The following is an 18710-nucleotide window of genomic DNA, read 5'->3' as shown; positions in this document are numbered from 1 at the left end:
ATCCACATCATAGATTTCCCACTGCACAGCCAGAGTGTGAAAGGTCCTCTTTGTGTTGTAGGCTGCGGAATGGCACCACGAGTCAGACTGGTGGGGTCAGATGGGACCTGAGTTCAGCAACCTCAGTACTTGAGTTCTGGTTAGGAAAGAATTCAGAGCCAAGACTCCAACTCTAAGAGAACATTTATTTAGAAAGTTGCAGAGGTAGAAGTAATTCCTAGAAGAAATGGGCTGAGGAAATGAGTTATGGAGGTAAAGGAAGGGCCCTTGGAGCTTGGGAAAGAGAAAGGTAATAGTAATGGGCCTTGGGGAGGGAAAGAGAGCGCACTGGGTCCTCCATCCTAAGGGTTTTAAGGCTGGAGATTTTAGTGGAGATCCCAGGGAAAGATCTCAGTAGAATATTCAGCAGCTTTCCAGATGTGTCCTTTCAGAGTCTGGGTCTCCACTGATTGGTCGACACCAGGGATGGGGTCATTATTCAATGCAGTTGATCCTGAGGTCAGCAATGGCTGGGTTTGTTGCCTTCTGGGCCTGGAGCTGAAATACAACTGAGGCCTAGATATTATCTCTAGGGAGGAAAGGTGAAGGGTTCCAAACCCCTCGACCAATGATAAGCTAGGGGAGGAAAGGGCACCCTGGGATCAAGGTCCCACCCTACAATTGTCTATTTCTAGGCACCCAGGGCTTTCTGCCCTGGTGACCTTGTGTACCTGGCCCATCATCCTTGCTCTGCTCATGCCTGTCTAACCACCTACCACACCTGAGTCCCTGATCCCCAGGGTAATCTGCCTTGTGGACACCCTGTCAGTGCTCCTGGGGTCACTTTAAGCATCTTAGGTCATTTGAAGATTTCCACTTTCATGGGAGATTTTAATCTGGGCCTGGAGAAGGGAATGTCTCTCTGCTCCACATTTTAGTGGCTTAAACACTCTCACCTCCAAGAGAAACATTACTAGCTCTTAGAAAGAATGTTTAAATCTGTCTTCCCTTCTACAACTCCTTATCAGTCGCCAACAGCTTCTCCCACAATTGCTATTATAATTGATCCTACATCCATTTTGTCTTCTGGATGAGATGTAGACTCTACTCTTGCTGAACCTTATTTACAAGCTATCATTTTAATACGGGTTAGTGCCTGGAGGGGAATTCACAGATGGCACCACCAATGTTTAGGTGGCTTTTTGTTAGCATTATTTTCTAAAGGTGCAAATTCCTGTATACTGACTGCATCCCAGCAACAGAAAATGGGGCCACAGGTCGAGAAAAGCACACATGGAGGCCAAGGGAGGACACATGTCCTGGGAGGGTCTGCCAACTTTCATCCACCTTGAGTAAAGAATCCACTGTTGGGGACTCCTTCCTGATCTGCTATACTTCGGCTCTCTGCTCTGGGAATCATTTCAGAATCATAGAGTCTGAAGGAGCACTCTGGAACCTGTAATTTTACCAATCCCCTGCTCCCCAAGGGTTCCAGTGCTATGGATGATAGGAGGCTATAAAATGTCACAGTGACATGATCAAATTCATATCTTCGAAGTTCGCCCTGATAGCAGTGTGGTGACTCAATTGAATGGGGCTGAATTGGAGGCCCATGGAATGTGCTAGGCAAGAAATAATGAGGGCCTGCCCAGCCAGTGTGGCTCAGTGGTTGAGGGTTGACCCAGGAACCTGGAGGTCAGCGTTCGATTCCCGGACAGGGCACATGCCCAAGTTGAGCATCGATGTAGGATCCAGGAGATCGCTGTTTGATTCCCGGGATCAGGGCACATGCCTGGGTTGTGGGCTCAATCCCCAGTAGGGGGAGTGCAGGAGGCAGCCAATCAATGACTCTCTCATCACTGAAGTTTCTATCTCTCCCTCTCCCTCTCTCTGAAATTAATAAAAACATTTAAAAGGAAAAAAAATAATGAGGGCCTGAATTAGGAGAGTGGCTGTGGAGAGGGGGTGAGGTGGGGAGAAGGGAATGATTTAGAGAGTGTTTAGGAGGTAACTTGATGTAATGTAGTAATGGGTGAATATGCAGAGCAAGGGAGAGGAAGGTTCTAGCTTGGGAGACCAAAGTAACAGTCCTTCAATCCTAGGAGTAATATTTTCTAAGCACTCACCATGTGTGAGGCACTAGCAACTTTGTAAGGATTAGTTGTATAATCCTCACAAAACTCTATAAGGTGAAAATAGTTAGTCCCATTTCACAGATGAGAAATCATTCACAGAGGGGTTAAGAAAGGACACACTCTTCACTGTAAAATAACACCATGGTTTTGTAGGTATAAGTGTTTATTTCTACATCAGCTGGTTTTCCCAAAGGTGGCCAAGTCCAGGAGTACGTAGCAAAGTGATACACTTTGGTTGGATCTTAAGCAATGCAGAACGGCCTCCAGAACTGCACACTGCCTGTGGCTCTTAGGTGGCTCTATGATGATGCAGTACCACTTTATGTATGTATCCAGAGATCACATCCTGTAACCTCAGTTATCTGAACCGTAGCCAAGAACCAGAACAGAAGCAAAGGACAGACCCTGAGCAGCAAAAGAGATACAAATATATTCAAATCTAACATGCTCTGCTCACAGGAAAAACTAATTTACAGATATATTACTTGTCTATTGCAGTTAAATTCTTCTAAACTTGGTGACTTAAAACAAAAAACATTTACTATCACAGTTTCTCTGGATCAGGAATTCAAGAGCATCTTAGCTAGGTGGTACTGACTTGGTATCTCCCATGAGATTATGGTCAGCAAGTCAGCTGGGACTTGACTAGAGACGGGGGAAGGGTGTCCATTTCTACAATGGCCCTATCACATGGCTATCAATTTGACACACTTTTTGTCCATATTTATAACTTTATTATGACCGAAACACCAGAAGAAAGTCTAAGATATAAAAAACTGGGAAAGCTACCTGTAACCCCTGTCATGAAGGATTAAGAATTAGAAAAAATGGAAAAGAAAAAACCTCCAATTGTGTAGAAAAATGGGCACGAGATCATGAAAAGACAGTTCACTGTGATTTCTTTAAGGTCCTACACCAGCAAGTACCAAAACCTGTCTCCAGATTTTGTTCTGAATGCCCTGCCCAGCCCTGTTCTGCTTGGGCACAGTGCAAGCTACCCGAGGCCTGACAGTAAGTGCACACAGCCATCCGCTACTTGTGCTAGCAATGACCATGTGCCATTTGTCACTTTGTTTATGACAGCCATTGCTTACTTCATAGCTAAGGAAAGTTGGCTCTGCATTTTTATGTTCTACTAGTCCTCTCTAGCTATCTTCCCAGTAAGAAATTTCCTTCTTTGATTAGAATATGCATATTCCTGAAAGAAAAACACATTACAATCATGTCACATTGCTTCTTATCTACAGCTCCAGGTGGGCTTTTATTTTAATCTCTCATTCAGTGAGCCCCAATTCATTTCTGTTATCCATTATTTATCAGGTTTTTCACTTGAAAAAGGGAGAGAACGTGATCTGCAGGGCTAGCCATGCCATGGAGAGATTACTTTAGCCTGGAGATTCAACAGTAACAGGCGTTTGCTCCACCTGCCTATAAACCAAGGCACGCCACCGCCGTGAAACAAAACTCACCTAGGAATGACCAGCGGCATCCTGTGCACCAAGAATCACCACATAAAACTTATTTCTCAAAAAGTTTTTTGAGAGGAGTTTTTCAAAGGCTCACAACATTTTTTTCTCAAAAATGTATGGGTTCCACCCTGGCTGGTGTGGCTCACTTGGTTAAGCATCCTCCCGGCAGGTTTTATGCCAGGTCAGGGCACATGCCCGGGTTTCGGGCTGGATCCCCAATAGAGTGGGTGCAGGAGGCAGCCAATCAATGTTTCTCTCTCTCTCCCTCTCCCTCCCCCTCCCCCCCTCTCTGAAATCAATAAAAACATATTTTTTTTAAATATATGGATTCCACTTATGTGACATTTTGGAAAAGGCAAAACTATAGGGACAAAAATCAATTAAGTGGTACCCAGAGCCTGGGGTGGGAGGAAAGGATTGACTACAAAAGGACATGGGAAGTTCAGCCGGTGTGGTTCAGTGATTGAGCGCAGACCCATGAATCAAGGGGTCCCTGGTTCGATTCCCAGTCAGGGCACATGCCCGGGTTGCGGGCTCGATCTCCAGTGGGGGTTGTGCAGGAGGCAGCTGATCAATGACTCTCTCATTAATGTTTCTATATCTCTATCCCTCTCTCTCTCTCTAAAATCATTAAAAACATTTTTTTTTTAATTATTAAAACATTTTTAAAAAGGACATGGAAACTTTTTTGGGGTGATGGAAACGTTCTACATCTTGACTAGGGTGGTGGTTATATGATTGTATACATTTGTCAAAACTCAAAACTGCATACCTAACAAGGGTGAATGTTGCTGTATTTAAATTATACCTCAATAAGTTTGACTTTATAAATGTATGGATTCCAATCTCTACATCAACCTGAATTTCCCTCTGTAGCCTTAACCTTTTTGTTACATACCTTCTCTCATTTGACAAGTTTATCTAGTTTTAATCTTCAAAATGATTTTTAGCAGATTTCACCTATGCTATAGAAAGTAAAATGTTTTCTTATATATTCTTTTGGAAACCATCCCATTTTTCGGACTCCTAAAGTAGTATAACCCGCCGGTGTGGTTCAGCGGTTGAGCCTCAACCCATGAACCTGGAAATCACAGTTCGATTCCTGGTCAGGGCACATGCCAGAGTTTGGGGTTCGATCCCCAGTAGGGGGCGCGCAGGAGGCAGCCAATAGATGATTCTCTCTCATCACTGGTGTTTCTCTCTCTCTCTCCCTCTCCCTTCCTCTCTCTGAAATCAATCAATAAAAACATTTTTTTAAAAAATAAAGTAGTATGGTAAATAATAACAGCAGTGGCAGCCAACATGTACTGAGCCCTGTGCCTGGAAAAAGTCATCTCCACATTCCTATGAAGTTTACCCTATTATTACTCCCATTGTAAAGATAAAGCAATCAAGCTCAGAGAGATTAAGGAGCCTCTTTAAAAAGGTTGGATCAGAACTCATATGTACCTTACACTATGGGCAGTGCTCTTAACCTCTATGCTATTCTATTTTGATACCGTATTTCAAAGAATGCTTCTGATTCTCTGGGATAAGATTCCAGAAGTGTTTGGGGGGAAGGTTCTGAAATTGTTTCTCATTATAATCGAGACCCTGTCAAAAACATATTTTAATAACATTTTCTAGATGATAAGAGCATTCAAATGTTTTTTGTAAAACAATATAACAACACTAAATAAAAATATTGAAAAAACACCATTCATAATCCCACAACCTTAACAAATATTTTCATTTCTGTATATTTCCTTGTAGATCTTCCCTATATGCCTAACACATATGTACAAGCAGGGGACACTCAACTTCGCCTTCTGGCAGCAGCATTTTTTAATTTTTTTTTTTTTTTGGTTAATCCTCACCCGAAGATATTTTTTCTGTTGCTTTTCAGAGAGAGAGAGGGAGGGAGGGAGGCAGGGAAGGAGAAAAGGAGGGAGGGAGGGAGAGAAGGAGACTGATAGACTGGTTGCCTCCAGCACGAGCCCCAACCAGGGTCGGGGAGTGGACCCCCAACCCAGGTATGTGCCCTTAACTGGGAATCGAACCCGAGACCCTTCAGTGCATGGACTGACGCTCTAACCACTGAACAACACCAGCCAGGGCCTGGCAAGAACATATTAAAAAGATTCCTCAAAATCATTTTGCCAGTAGGAGCCCTCATTTGGCTTATAAGCCTCAAGTTTATATGATTCTAAGCTTACACACCAAAGAACCAGGATGCCCAAGATCTCATATTACAATGAAAACACTACGAATCCTCTGTGGAATGATATGAAAATAGGTAAATGAAAGAGAATACTTTTCCAGAAACCCACTTACTCCTCATTGACACAGGACTGCAAGATGTGGTCAGTCCCTGCTCTTTTGGTCTGTTCCTAAGAGCCAAAGAAACAATATTTAAATATGACTTTGATCTGTGTTGACCACAGCTGAAGATCCTTCATGTGAAGACCTACATTTCTTTCTGGATTCCATACTGCATTAAGAGGTGAGTACAATAAATAAATTTAAAAAAAAGAGTATAATCATATTGTAGAACAGTACTTGGAGATATATAATCCTGCAGTATTTCTGAACACCTCTTTATGTAATGAAATCTGTAAAGGGTGAATATGTTGATCAGGACATTCACTTCAATTCAAACATGCATGAGGATTAGGAATATATATATATTTAAATATATCTTTATTGATTTCAGAGGGGGAAGGGAAAGGGAGAGAGAAACATCAATGATGAGAGTCGTCTTTGATCGGCTGCCTCCTGCATGCCCCCAACTGGGAATCGAGCCCACAACGCGGGCATGTGCCCTGACCCCGGGAATCAAACCACGATCTCCTGGATCCTACATCGATGCTCAACTGCTGAGCCACGCCCAGCCAGGCTGAATATATATTTGTAAATCACAATAGCTGATAGCTGAATCATTTCAGGGTACCTTTTCCAACTAAGTTATAAATGCTGTATCTTATCTTTAATTTTTACTTATTATTAATAAACATTTTAGTTAAAAGCATCATTCAAACATTAGACACAAAGCTTTTAATTCCAACTTGGATCTGATGCTGATACTGGACATAATGGGTCCGTTACTGCCTGTCACCACTAAGTCAATAAGTAGAGACAGGGTTGAATCTTTTGTGAGTGTTTATTTGAATTGTCAGCAACAGGAGAGAGCAACAGGTATGGCATCTTAAAAGAACTTCTCTAACATCTTCCACCAGCTGGCTGATTATACAGGGATAGGGAAGAGAAGCTGCACGCAGTGTGGAGGGTATAGCAGGATGAGGGTCTGTGGGGTATGTGGTCAGTGTGTCTGCTTCCAGGATCTTGAAGTCCAATAACAAGGTAGTCAATCCTTTTATGATGTCAAACAGCTTAGCCCGTTCCTGTTATCAGAGAATGGACAGCATTCCTGGGGCAAACTCCCAGAGGGGGTTGAGCACCCAGACACAGTAACCAGGTCAGGGTGTGCCTTCTTTGGTTCAGACAGACAGACATGATTTATAATATCTATGAACATTGTTAGTGCCCCAGCATTCCCTCCCTGCCCCTATCAATGCCACATACAAAACAATCCATGCTGTGCTCATGTTCCCTGACCTCAGGCAGCCAATGTAGTTATAATTCTGAGGGCACCAGGTTACTTACAGAATAGAATTCTCCCGGCCTCCGTGACAAATGACAGGTTTTCGCATCTGTAATTTGCCATAATCAGTTTAGGTGGTCCCACTGCTGGGTACAACAAACTGTTTAACACATACTAGGCTTTCTTGGACTTAGATGTAAGGTCTAAATTTAAATTCCTGATCTAATATGAGTACTATAAACAAGTAGCATTTACACAAATTTGCTTTTAAGTCCGTCCACTAGTTCTGATATGGACTAAAATCACAGTAAGCTTAGTTCGTTCTGATTTTTAAAATTCACATGGAATTTTACCAACAGACTAATTTTAGACAAAACCCACCAAACTGTAAGATTCCATTTCAATATGCACCAAAACCAACAACATAAAACAACAGCAAAAAAACAAACAAAATAACCTTTTGTTGTTTGACTGCATTCTGTTCAATGTTTTAAGCTCTGAAAGGGACATCTGAGTTAGTGAGGGCCCGCCCCCATTTCACAAATGAGGGAAGTGAGGCACAGGGAGGTCAGTGACTTGTTGGAGGTACTTGGAGAGAGAGGCAGACCCCTGCCAATTGCAGCGGGTCAGGCCTTGCCGGAGGAGGTACAGCCCCAAAGAACACAGGGGCCAGTCCCACAGCACTTTACTTCTCAGACTGACACGCAGACTCACACTCGGGGTCTCGCACCCTTAACAAGCATCCAATACAGAACAGAGAACTACATTCTGCAACGCAACCAAGTAGCTAAAAACATACCAGTGTGCACATTGAAAAGGAAAATGCAGCATTATCAGGGTCCTCATGCAAACCAGGACTCTCTTCAACCAGAACTACTTTTTAGTCATTCGACATCACACATCTCATATGTAGCTTACTGTAAACTTTAGGTAAATCACGAAGTTTATGCTCTACTTTTACTCACCAAAAATGTTTTCCCTTGTAGCATTTAAAAAGTATAAGTTCTTAGAGCATGTAAAAAAAGAATTTGCCAGCAGGCATTTTTTTGCTTCGTACAAACATTATTAGTTGGTGTTTTTAAAGAAACTAATAGCAATAATTCAAAGTTCCCATGATAAGTGCCTTGGCATTCCAAGTTCTTGTTGTCTCACTATCACATAAAGCAGAGCTGTTTTCCCAAAAGAGAAACCAGGGATGTTTCCTCTTTACAGGGATTTAACTTCACAAGAGAATTTACTTCACAATAGCGTTTTACTTTGGAAGTAAAGATCTATCTTCTAACTTGTACCTTTAATTTGGGAAAGCAGATGTTCTCTGCCATAGATTTTAACATTGACCTCTTCATATATATCCTACATAAAACATGTTAAATTATTGTTTTTTTCCGATCATTTGTATCATGGTATAAGATCATACCAAATGGTTTTTAGAGAATTAGTAACTTATATCAAATATCTAAATTAAATCAGGCTTCTACGAGAAAGCAATTTCTTGAATTATATATAGAAATGAAAGCAAACAGAGTAAGGAGACTATTGCTCAAGCGGGAAGTAATTTTGCATGTATCGTAGAGCAAAAGTCCTATTAGGCAATGTGATAGCTACAAATAATGCCAACTATTCCTAATATTTAAAGTTTTCAAACTCAGAGTTGTTTAGGCTAACAGACCTACAACATAAATATGTTTATTGTAACTCAGCCTTTTTTTGCAACACTTCATCACTAATTTTAGAGAGCAGAGGACTCTCAGAATCAGGTACAGATCTGATTGCCCATATAAGAGAATACCCAAGGATCTGCCAAATGAATGTAAAGAGTAACAACAAAGAAATTTGTTTATCCCAGTTGCTCTCTATGGGTTACAGTGGGTTGGGTATCCTCCTGTGTACCAGGAGGTCGATGGTTCAATTCCCGATCAAGGGCACATGCCGGGGTTGCCAGCTTGATCCCAGGCAGGGGTTGTGCAGGAGGCAATTGATAGATGTTTTGATGCTTCTCTCTCTCTCCCTCTGCCTTCTTCTGTCTCGAAAAATCAATGAACTAGTCTTTAAAAAAAAGAGAGTCACAGTCTTAGAAAGAAAATAATCTATTTAGGGCTTGGTTTTTAGGGATATCTTCCAACACTGGGTCACAAAATGCCCCAGCCTCCTCTTGCCTGCGATGAGACTCTGGGGAAGGTGACAGAGGTTCCATGTTGTGTTGTGTATGGGAAAAGGAAGAGAGGAGTCAGAAAACTGCCTGTGTCATCTCTGAATACACCCTCGCCATCAGGTGCAAAAGGGTTTCATTTGGCCACTATTCAGATTCACCCAGACTGGATGAGGAAGAAGATCCTTTTAATGAGTTATTGTCATAAAACTTTTAGTCGGCTTAAGACTTTATGAGTCTTTAAAAACCGTTATCATAGACACTGCAAACATCTCATATTCTAAGTTACTGGAACCTGTGTGCTGAGGAGGAGTGAGAGTGGGCTGGGCTGGGAGGTCATCCCTAGTTAGGACTGGGTGCCCAAACAGCACGCCTGCTGCTATTTGCCTCTGCCCCTTGGCCTTCCAAGTTGCCCTTGTGAAAAACCACCAATTCTCTCCTCTTGGTCCTTTTTCTCACTTTGGGGGTAAAAAAGAAAAAGAAAAAAATCTTTGTCAGTTTTGAGCCTAACCAAAGCCTCTGAATTTTATTCCAAATTATTACCTTTAGGGAGTTAAATGTATCTCTTTTTTTCTCAACAGATGCTCTCTCTGCAACACAGATAGGAGGTGGCAGCTCTGCTCAGGCAAATCCCAGCCTGAGACCCGGGGTGTTTTCTGTATTTCCGTATTTATTGACCAACAGAAGTAAGGGCCACTTAACTTCTGTCATCTACACCTGTTGTTCCAGTACTTTTTCCTATGACCTCCTGCCTTCAAGATCAATTTTAAAAATAGATGCAAATATATATTTAGTAACCAAAGCATATAAGTAAAGACTGCTGTTTGACTCATTGGCATGTACAAATTCATGGCCAAATGTCCTTTAAGAAAAAAACCCCAGCTTTGATAGTACACAATGTGGGTATGTGATTTCTCTTTAAAATGGTTATTTTTAAAACACTTCTTAAATTCCAAGTTAAAACTGTTACATTCTCTGTGTGCCAGTGATGCCACTATATACCCCCCCCCCCAGGGGTCAGTGTTGGGGTCAGAGAGCTGTGCAGCTCCTTCCAACGCCAGCTCTCCAACTGGCTGGCAAGCAAATTCCAAGGGATAGACAGGATTAAGGGCTCCAAAGAGGATTCCCCAGCCCTCCCCCAATGGATCAAAAACTCTGGTCTAGTTCTGGAGCAAAAATAAGCCAAAGAGAAGGAGAAAGTCCCTGTTTATATAGCCTGCAGCCCTTCCCAAAGCTTGCACACCTCCCAGACTGGCAGAAGAGAGCTCTTTTAAATAGGCAGTGTTCGCAGTGGGTCCAGTGCCCTAAGGGAAGGTTCTATGACCCTTTTCTGGTTTCCTAAGTAGAGTCAGACCCTGCTCGAGAGAGCACGACCCCAAACCTCTTCTAACTGTTTTTGGTGACTAATGGCTACACTCTGCCAAGAAGCGCCATGGTGCGCCATCGAGAAAGCACTTTGCATGAACTTCTGCACTCTCCTAAATTCAGGTCCCCAAAGGATTAAGGTAATAAAAAAAAAAAAAACACCCTTACATCCTGTTGCAATTTGTCTCTTGTCCAGGAACAAACAACACCCCCTCCCGCAGTAAAACAGGCCCCCTCTCCACACTTCATCACCCCCTTTTTCAAACTGCCCCATGTAGAGATGGGAGTCGCCAGCAGGGGTGGTGACACCAAGCCAGTAGGGGTAGTGACACCAAGCTCAGTGTGCCCCAGCTGCACACGCGGTAACCCATTAACTCAGAGGTATCTGGGGTCACTGTGGGCGGTTTTGTATTAATAGAAGATAAAGCTCCTGCATACATTAGCGGTAATACCCTGGCGGCTTAACTCCTCCCTGGCCAGCGTGAGGAAATCACGTACTGCTGGTACCTGTGCGCTTGAAACACGCTTGTACACCTACACACACGGCGTTTCAGAACCGCTCCCCTTAGCCACGCCAGGTTCCACTCCCATCCCGAGTCCTGGCGGTAGAGGTCATCCTGGGAGAGGGGTGTCTCTGGGGAAGGAGCTGCAGTGGCGGCGGGCCCGTCGGGCGTCGGTCAGCTCAGCTTTGCCACGCACACCGCCAGGGCCACAGCCGCCAGCAGCACGGCGCTGAAAACCGTGGCAGCCAGGGCCTTGCTCGGGTCGCAGGGCCCCGTGCGCTGTTCTACGGACACAAAGCCCACCGAGGAGGCGCCGGCACAGGACAGGAGCTCGGCGCCCGCCGCCTGCCGGGCTTGCACCGTCCAGCGGGGCACATTGACCTTCATCTCCATGTCGTGGATCATCCTGCCCACCTGAAGGATCTCCCGCTCCAGCTCGCGCAGATCGCTCACGTCGAAGTCGCGCTCCGCCTCGTGCCGCAGGGTGCGGACGCTCAGGGCGCGCGCCGCCACGCCAGCCGCACCGCCGGCCACACCCGTGCGCACCAGCGGCCGTCGCGGCGCGTGCAGCGGGAACGCGGTGCCGAGCGCCAGCGCGCGCCGCATGTCGGCTTCCAGCAGGTCCAGGCAGCCGGAGAAGGCTACCCAGAGGCGCTCAAACTCGGCGCGCTCCTCGCCGCCCAGGCCCTTGTCCCGCAGCGCGGTCGTCAGCGGAGCACCAGTAGCCACCGCCAGCTCCTGAGCCTTCTGGCGCGTCTTCTGCAGCTCCTCACGAAGGTTCTGCGAGTCCGCCGAGCCGCCGACGGTCAGCACCAGGTGGTGGTAGCATGCGGTTGCCCTGTTGAGCGCGTCCAGCAGCGCCTTGCACTCCTCCCGCGCCATGGCGGTGCGCTCCGGCACAACCTGGCCGCCTGCACCCCTCTCGGCCTCAGGCCTTCAGTGCGGCCGAACACGGCCAACCCCGACTGCAGCCCCGGGTCGGGCCGCTGGCATCCTCCTCATGGCCCAAGGCTAGCTCCACGCTGCAGTGCTGTCGACGGAGCCTGCTCGGGATTCTCGACGTGCACCTCTGAGGACCGGGCGCGGAGAGGGAGCTCCTTTAGCTGCCTCCCGTCCCCTCGTCCATCCTCCCAGATACGCTCCAAGTCACACGCTGAGCCTCTGCGCCGCCCTGGCCTCCACGGTGGCCCCCTGGCTTGTGGTCTCCATCTTCCTCTAGTGCAGTCGCCAGGGCTAGCCCCGGAGCGGCACGCCCCGCCTTAGCAGCTGCCAAGGGCGGCCGGGTCGCGTTTCTTAGGATCCACCCACCCCGCCTGTCCGAGCCGGGCGCTTCCATCCCCAGGACGAGGGATAGGCGGGGCCCGGGGCACGGAGGTCACGTGTTGGCCCCCCATCTCCCCCTCCTCCTCACCCCATTGCAGTTCTGGAATATTCGCGCTTGGCAGATCTAACTCTCTATTTTACGGAAGGGGAAACTGAGGCCTATGTTAAAAAAAAGGGGGGGGATGGGTCACTCGACATCTATGCAAGTGAGGGGACTAGAACCTAGGGACCATGACTTCCAGCCCCACCCCCCACCCCCCCAGCGACGGGAGTGGTGTGCTTCGTAGGACTGGGCACCTCCGTCCTCCAAAGCAAGCAGTGAAGGGCCATCCCTGGGGCGGCACGGCTCCCGGGTCTCCCCATCTAGATCCAGCCCGCTTTCCAGAGACGAAGCTTAAACACCTTCCCTTAGTGTCAGAGCTGCCCTCGGCCCCACCCTCTTCCGTTCCGGGCACGCGCAGTCGGGGCTCTGGGCCGGTCCCGCCTCAGTAGGACGCGCAGTGCGCCGCCTGAGCCCCTCCCCCTGCTGGGCGGGCTTAATGATTGCTCTGCGCGCACGTCACTCTGGGTAAAGGCGGCCGCTCATTGGGCTGACTCGGGGTTGAGGTGCGGCTCCGCCCAACCGTGGAGTAAAAGGGTGGGCGGTGAAGTGGGGCCACGCACTGGGGTGGTGGTCCCGGAGGCCCGAGCCCATGGTCCGGGAGGTGTCGCCGCCGCTCCGGGAAGGGCAGGGAGTGAAACTATGTAGCCTTTTAAGTAAGTCTCTCTCCTATCTGCTCCCTTGCCGCTCTTCCCTCGGGACGGCTCGGGGCCCAGAGGCCGGAGGAGGCCCGGAGCGGGAAGGGGGAGGTACTTTTTTTCCTCTCTGCAGCTGGCGCATCAGGGCGTCCCTGGCTGGGGCGGTGACCCCCTGGCGACCCCCAGGACCCCGACCCCTCGCCCGATGGACCGCCCCGCCCGCGCTCTTCCGGTCCTGTCTGCAGCGGGACTTGTGCAGCCTCTCCTTTCCGGGGTGGGGTGAGGTGGGGAAGAATGCGCCCTCTGACCCCACGGCTCTGCGACGGTTCAGCGGGTCCCTGGTCTCCGGAGTTTAGAGTTGGGGGCAGTGGGCGGGACCTTCGCTCCTGAGTTGAGTGGCCTCCTGGATTTGCTGGCGGCCTGGCCGTTAGGGCGGAGGGGAGGCTGTTGGTGGGTGTCCAGGTCTCGGGCCGGGCGCATGTGGGCCCTGGGTAGGGGGCTGATGAAGGCGCAGGGGAAGGAAAAAGGAACGCCTGCCTGCTCGCCTCTCGCGGGGTGGGGTCTCCTCGTCCGCCTAGGTAGAGAGTACTCCAGGAAAACTCTTAAGCACCAAGAGATAATTCGGACTCTGGGTCTGTTCAGTTCCATTTTGTTGGAAGTGGACTGCCCAGAGGTGCTAGAGCTAGGCCGTGCCCCTCAAGGTGCTGGGGACCTGGGCACTTGGGGCCCTTGCTGGGCCACGAGAGCAAGTGTCTGGTCTTCAGTGAGGATTTAGGACGTTCAAGAAACGAGGGGTAGGCTAGACTGGAGGGACTACTAGTTTAGAGCCAGCTGGGGTTTTCTAAGTTTATGGGTTTCCTGGACATAGGCCCCTATTTTAAGTAATGCACCATTGCAGTAGCGTTAGAGAAGAGCAGTGGACATTAGTGTTTCTAGGTCACCTCTCTGGTCTAGGTGTTGGGACATTCTGGAGCGTCCAGAGGGCTGGGCCTCAGGGCTTGCTCTTACTCAGCAGTCTGTACTTTAATCCATTGATTCAGTGGCCATTTGTGGCGAGGGCTCAGGTTCTCTCAACCCTGGCCATTCTTTGTGGTGGAGGACCTCAGCCACCCACCTGCCAAATGGGCGCCTTGGTAGAGGTAGAGTAGTTTTCAGGACAAAATAGTGGAAGGAGGGAGAACGCATCTCTCTGGGAAGCTGTGGGGACAGCAGAAGGAAATGAGGCTGCAGAGGTGAGTGGGAGATCAGATAGGAGAGGCCCTTAATGCCAGGCAGATGTGTTGAGAGTTCATGTAGTAGGGAGTGGAGTAGAAGTCATTTTGGAATCCTGCACAGACCTCAGTGTTGGAAAGATCACTTTGTGGTCTTTCCAGTGAATAAGTTTGAGTGACATCGGGAGGCAGAGCCTGTGGGGAAAGTGCAGTATGGGAGCTTGAACAGATACTTCTCACCAGCCCTAGTGACAAGAAAGCAGCTGAGGCTGTGAAGTTGGGTAGACCCTTTGGGCAAGCTCTTCTGAAATAATCCTGGGGGAGTGAGCTGTAGTATCTGCATAGGGCCTGTGGTCAGGTTTTGATTATGCTTCCCTGTGGCTCTTGGGTTGTGCTGCCCTCATGAGGGCAGACGCTGGGTCTTTGTTACTCACATGTCTGTGCGCTGTTAGTGTGTCTGCGCAGGTGCGTGCGCTGTTTATGAACTGCCAAGATTAGGTCGGTGTTGGGTAACTTCATCTTTTAGAGGAGCAGAGGAACGTGACCATGTGGTGGTAGATACTGCACCTAGGGAGGATTTACACCTGAAGAATCCAGACCTGGTTTGTCCTCAGGTTGCTTCCACATCTGAGAGACACTGAAAAGTGGCCCTTGGAGCTCCTGCCTTTCTGTCCAAGATACTGGCAGGGAGGTGGGTGCTGGTGACTTCACCTACAACTCCAGGAGCAGGGTGATGGAGTGGCATTCTGTGGAGCAGTTGTGTTCCTCCAAACTTTACTGCTCCCTTGGTGGTCATACCCCTTTCCAGCCATGAGGCCTTCTCTCCCTCTGTGACCCTCCACTGTCCAGCTGTCACTGTGTTTCGCAAGCCCTGAGGACACTGTTTCTATCTTTTAGCCAATGCCTGCATGGCTGCCTAGGGCCATCCCCTCACCCTCCCCTGGTTATGGACAGTGGATTTCCAGCTCCGGGGAGAGATGGTACCTCCCTGGGAACTTGAGCTTCCTCTAACACCCCACTATTATTTTATTCAAGTGGGAGAACCATTAACATGTCTACAGTGAACCAGGCAGCCAGGTACAGCTTGGTGTTTCAAAGAGGAGCTTTGAGAAAAATATGTATGAGATCCATAGATGTTATAGACCAGAAGGACACAAGTGACCATAACACCGTACATTATATCATCAAATTGCTTCCATTTGACATTAAACATAGATGAATAGAAAGTTTTTCCTTTCAGCCTTTTCCTTCTGAATCACATTAAACCAGCTGGAAAATATTGCTCATCAGTTAGAAAATATGCCTGGTCAGGGTCTTTGGTCAGGTCCCTGGAAGGATGGGAATAGCCACAGCAGTGAGATTTCAGCAGGGAGTGCATCTCTGGGAGGTGCAGACTTTCCTATGCTGGATTCTGCTGAGCCAGGCTGCACACTGTCACCAGCTGTCCCTGGCCAGCCAGAGTCATCCAGGCTAGCAAGACAGTTGAAGACCACAAAACCACAAGTGTGCACACTGCCTCCTGAAATACCTGGTACTGGCTTGAGGCCTTGCCTGGCTGTGCTGATCACAGTGTAACTTCAGATAATTCATGTTCAGGGATATTTGATCTCTGACTAACTTTACTAGATTTTCTGTAAATGATCCCATTATTTGAACTTAGGCAGGGGCGCAATTTTTAAAAAATATTTTTATTGATCTTTAGAGAGAAAAGGAGAGGGGGAGAGAGAGAGAAACATCCATGTGAGAGTGGAACAGTGATTGGCTGCCTCCTGCACACCCCCTACTGGGGATCGAGCCCACAACCTGGGCATGTTCCCTGACAGGATATTGAACCAGTGACCTTTTAGTTCATGGGACTGCACTCAACCAACTTAGCCACATCTGCCAGGGCAGGGGTACAATTTTTTTTTAAAGTTTTATGAGAGGATTCACTCATCTTTTTAGTTTTATAAGAAAAAAGTCAGTTTACTTTGTATGGTATTTTAAAATACAAAACTAATTCTTACAAGTAAACTTGTCAGGGTATTAAATATTATTTTTAATCACTTACTCCTATGTAAGAATTCAACTCTGGCAATAAGCTCCAGATTATATGTGATTTATTACATATTTTTAACCCTGGGACAGAAAGGTCGAGTACAGTACTGGACAGAGCTCTTTGAATATCTATCCTGGACAGAGGGTTCAGTCACTGGCAACCAGGAGGACTGATGTCCAAAAGAAAGCAGATGACTTGGTGCTGAAAACAGTAAGCTCCATGCCATTCACCAGCAATACCTGCTGAGTCTTGTGTGTTTCCATAGTTTATGCGTTTGAGCTGAATGTTTTGATGTGGCATTTAGGGGCCTTCTCTTACCTTGCTGCCCCTCTCTGGCCCACTCTGTTTGGATTCTTATTATTTCCCTGAACTTATCAAGTCAAAAAAAGGTTACTCAGGTTTTCTGTGCCCACAAGAACCTTTACCTGCCTCCTGAACCTTTGGTCTTGTTCTGGTCCCTGCCAGGATGCCTCCCCCAGTTCTTGCCCCCAACCTCCTCTCTGCTGTTCCTGTCTCTCTCTCGTCCTCACTTTTCCCAGCACTTTTCTGGGTTGGTTTTACTCTTCTGGTGCACATTCCTTCCCTCCCAGCCAGGTTATCAGTTTCTCCATCAAAGCCATCCCTTGTCACCTTCATTTTGGGGAGGGAAATGTTAGTTTTCTGCCAGGATCTTTCAGGAAGAGCAGGAGTAGCCCTTCGCAGCTTTAGTCCGACCATATCATACCCTGTTTCTCAGGTGGTTTTTGTCCAAGGCATCTTTACTTTTGCACTCTGCCATGTAGAACCACCTGTGTCAGGAACCTGGAAGAATTTTGTTTTCTTGTGTCTCTGGCCCACCAAAATTACATTATTCATTTATTCTGGTAAGGACTCACAAAAGGATTATCTGGGCTTGTAATAATTGAATTCAACAATTCAAATACCTAAATTGTTGCAGAGCTGTCTCTGGTGTCTAGGAAGGGATTATATGTAGCTGTTCTCATGCTAGGCTCTTCTCCCTAAGCAGATTTGCAGGGAGCTCAGTCCCCGGGAGCTGCAGCCAGAACAGCTCTGCTGGACCAGACCAAGGGGGTTCCATGTGGGGCCTATGGGGCTGTCTGCCAGGGGGACCTTTCCTTTAGGGGAAATGAAGTGTGGAATCCTTGCATCCATGGCTCATGAAATAACCCCTAATCCAAGCATATTTATTTTACATGATGGGTGTAGTGGTTAAAGGGATAGGCGTTAGAATAAATTTTGACATCTGTGTGTAACCTCGAGTTGGCCAACTGAGCCTCAGTTTCTAACTGTGGCTTGGAGCTAATGATACCTGTAGTTATTGTGAGCATTAGTTATTATCAGTTACCCATAGTTATCAGGAGCATTAAAATGAGATGAGGATACCACAGTGCCTGGACAAATACTGTTCTCAAATGGTGGCTGTTTTTATCAATAATAACTGTAAGAGAGAGAATTAATAATATACTTATGCATACTGTTCTGGTGTTTTCCCAAGGAAGCATATTGGAATATTGTTACATAGCGAGAAAGTAATTCAGTTTTCATTCATATTTCATTCATCTGATTATATCATGGGTAAGTTTGCTTGATGCTCCTTAATAGTTGCTAATTTTCTCTTTTGAATGAAGAGGCCACAGGCTCAAGTGCAGAACCTTTGGCAGACAGTAGTATCTAGCAAGGTTTTAAATAATGTGAATTGTTCTTATAATTTTTATTTTTAAGATTATCTTCTTTTTATGGAAAGTGATACTGGGTGTTTTGTGGTTGTTGTTTTTTCATTTAAGTAGTAAGAATTCTTTTAAAAAGAGATTTTAAAAGGGAGTAGGTTTGGTTTTTTTTTAATATATCTTTATTGATTTCAGGGAGAGGGAGAGAGAGATAGAAACATCAACAATGAGAGAGTCGTCACTGATCGGCTGCCTCCTGCACACTCCTGACTGGGTATCCAGCCCACAACCTGGGCTTGTGCCCTGACCAGGAATCGAATCTCGAGTAGATTTTTAAAGGAAAATGTCAAACGTTAACAATAGAGCTATTGCGTACACCATGCAGGTTATTTGTTGCACAGGTGCCCTGCCTGGGAGAGGGTAACTGTTGGAAAACGGGCTGATAGGTAGCCTATCAACTGTTTACCAAGCCATGTGCCCTGGGATAGGATTGTACTGGTTTCTAATTCTCACGAAGGGACCATGTGGGCTAGCAGTAAGTGATGTTACATTG

At 46.9% G+C, this 18710-nt stretch overlaps 2 protein-coding genes across 7 annotated transcripts in view; one reads left to right on the top strand and one right to left on the bottom strand.

Moving 5' to 3' along the window:
* Positions 1–6707: 6707 nt before the first annotated feature.
* On the bottom strand, positions 6708–12931 carry RGS9BP (regulator of G protein signaling 9 binding protein). The gene has a single exon (XM_081118928.1). The coding sequence runs from the start codon at positions 12060–12062 to the stop codon at positions 11355–11357; it is 708 nt and encodes a 235-aa protein (XP_080975054.1). The 5' UTR covers positions 12063–12931; the 3' UTR covers positions 6708–11354.
* Positions 12932–13094: 163 nt separating this feature from the next.
* Positions 13095–18710, top strand: part of ANKRD27 (ankyrin repeat domain 27) — a 47966-nt gene continuing 42350 nt past the window's right edge. For 4 of the 6 annotated variants that reach the window (XM_081118923.1, XM_081118925.1, XM_081118921.1 and 1 more), the window contains exon 1: positions 13095–13259. The gene's annotated coding sequence lies outside the window, so the exon portion shown is untranslated. The remainder of the gene's footprint in view (positions 13260–18710) is intronic. The other 2 variants (XM_081118924.1, XM_081118922.1) reach the window with 1 other exon arrangement.

Source organism: Miniopterus schreibersii (genome assembly GCF_964146895.1).
Source record: "Miniopterus schreibersii genome assembly, chromosome: 18".
Classification (NCBI taxonomy): domain Eukaryota; kingdom Metazoa; phylum Chordata; class Mammalia; order Chiroptera; family Miniopteridae; genus Miniopterus; species Miniopterus schreibersii.
This window is presented reverse-complemented; position numbering and strand designations above follow the sequence as displayed.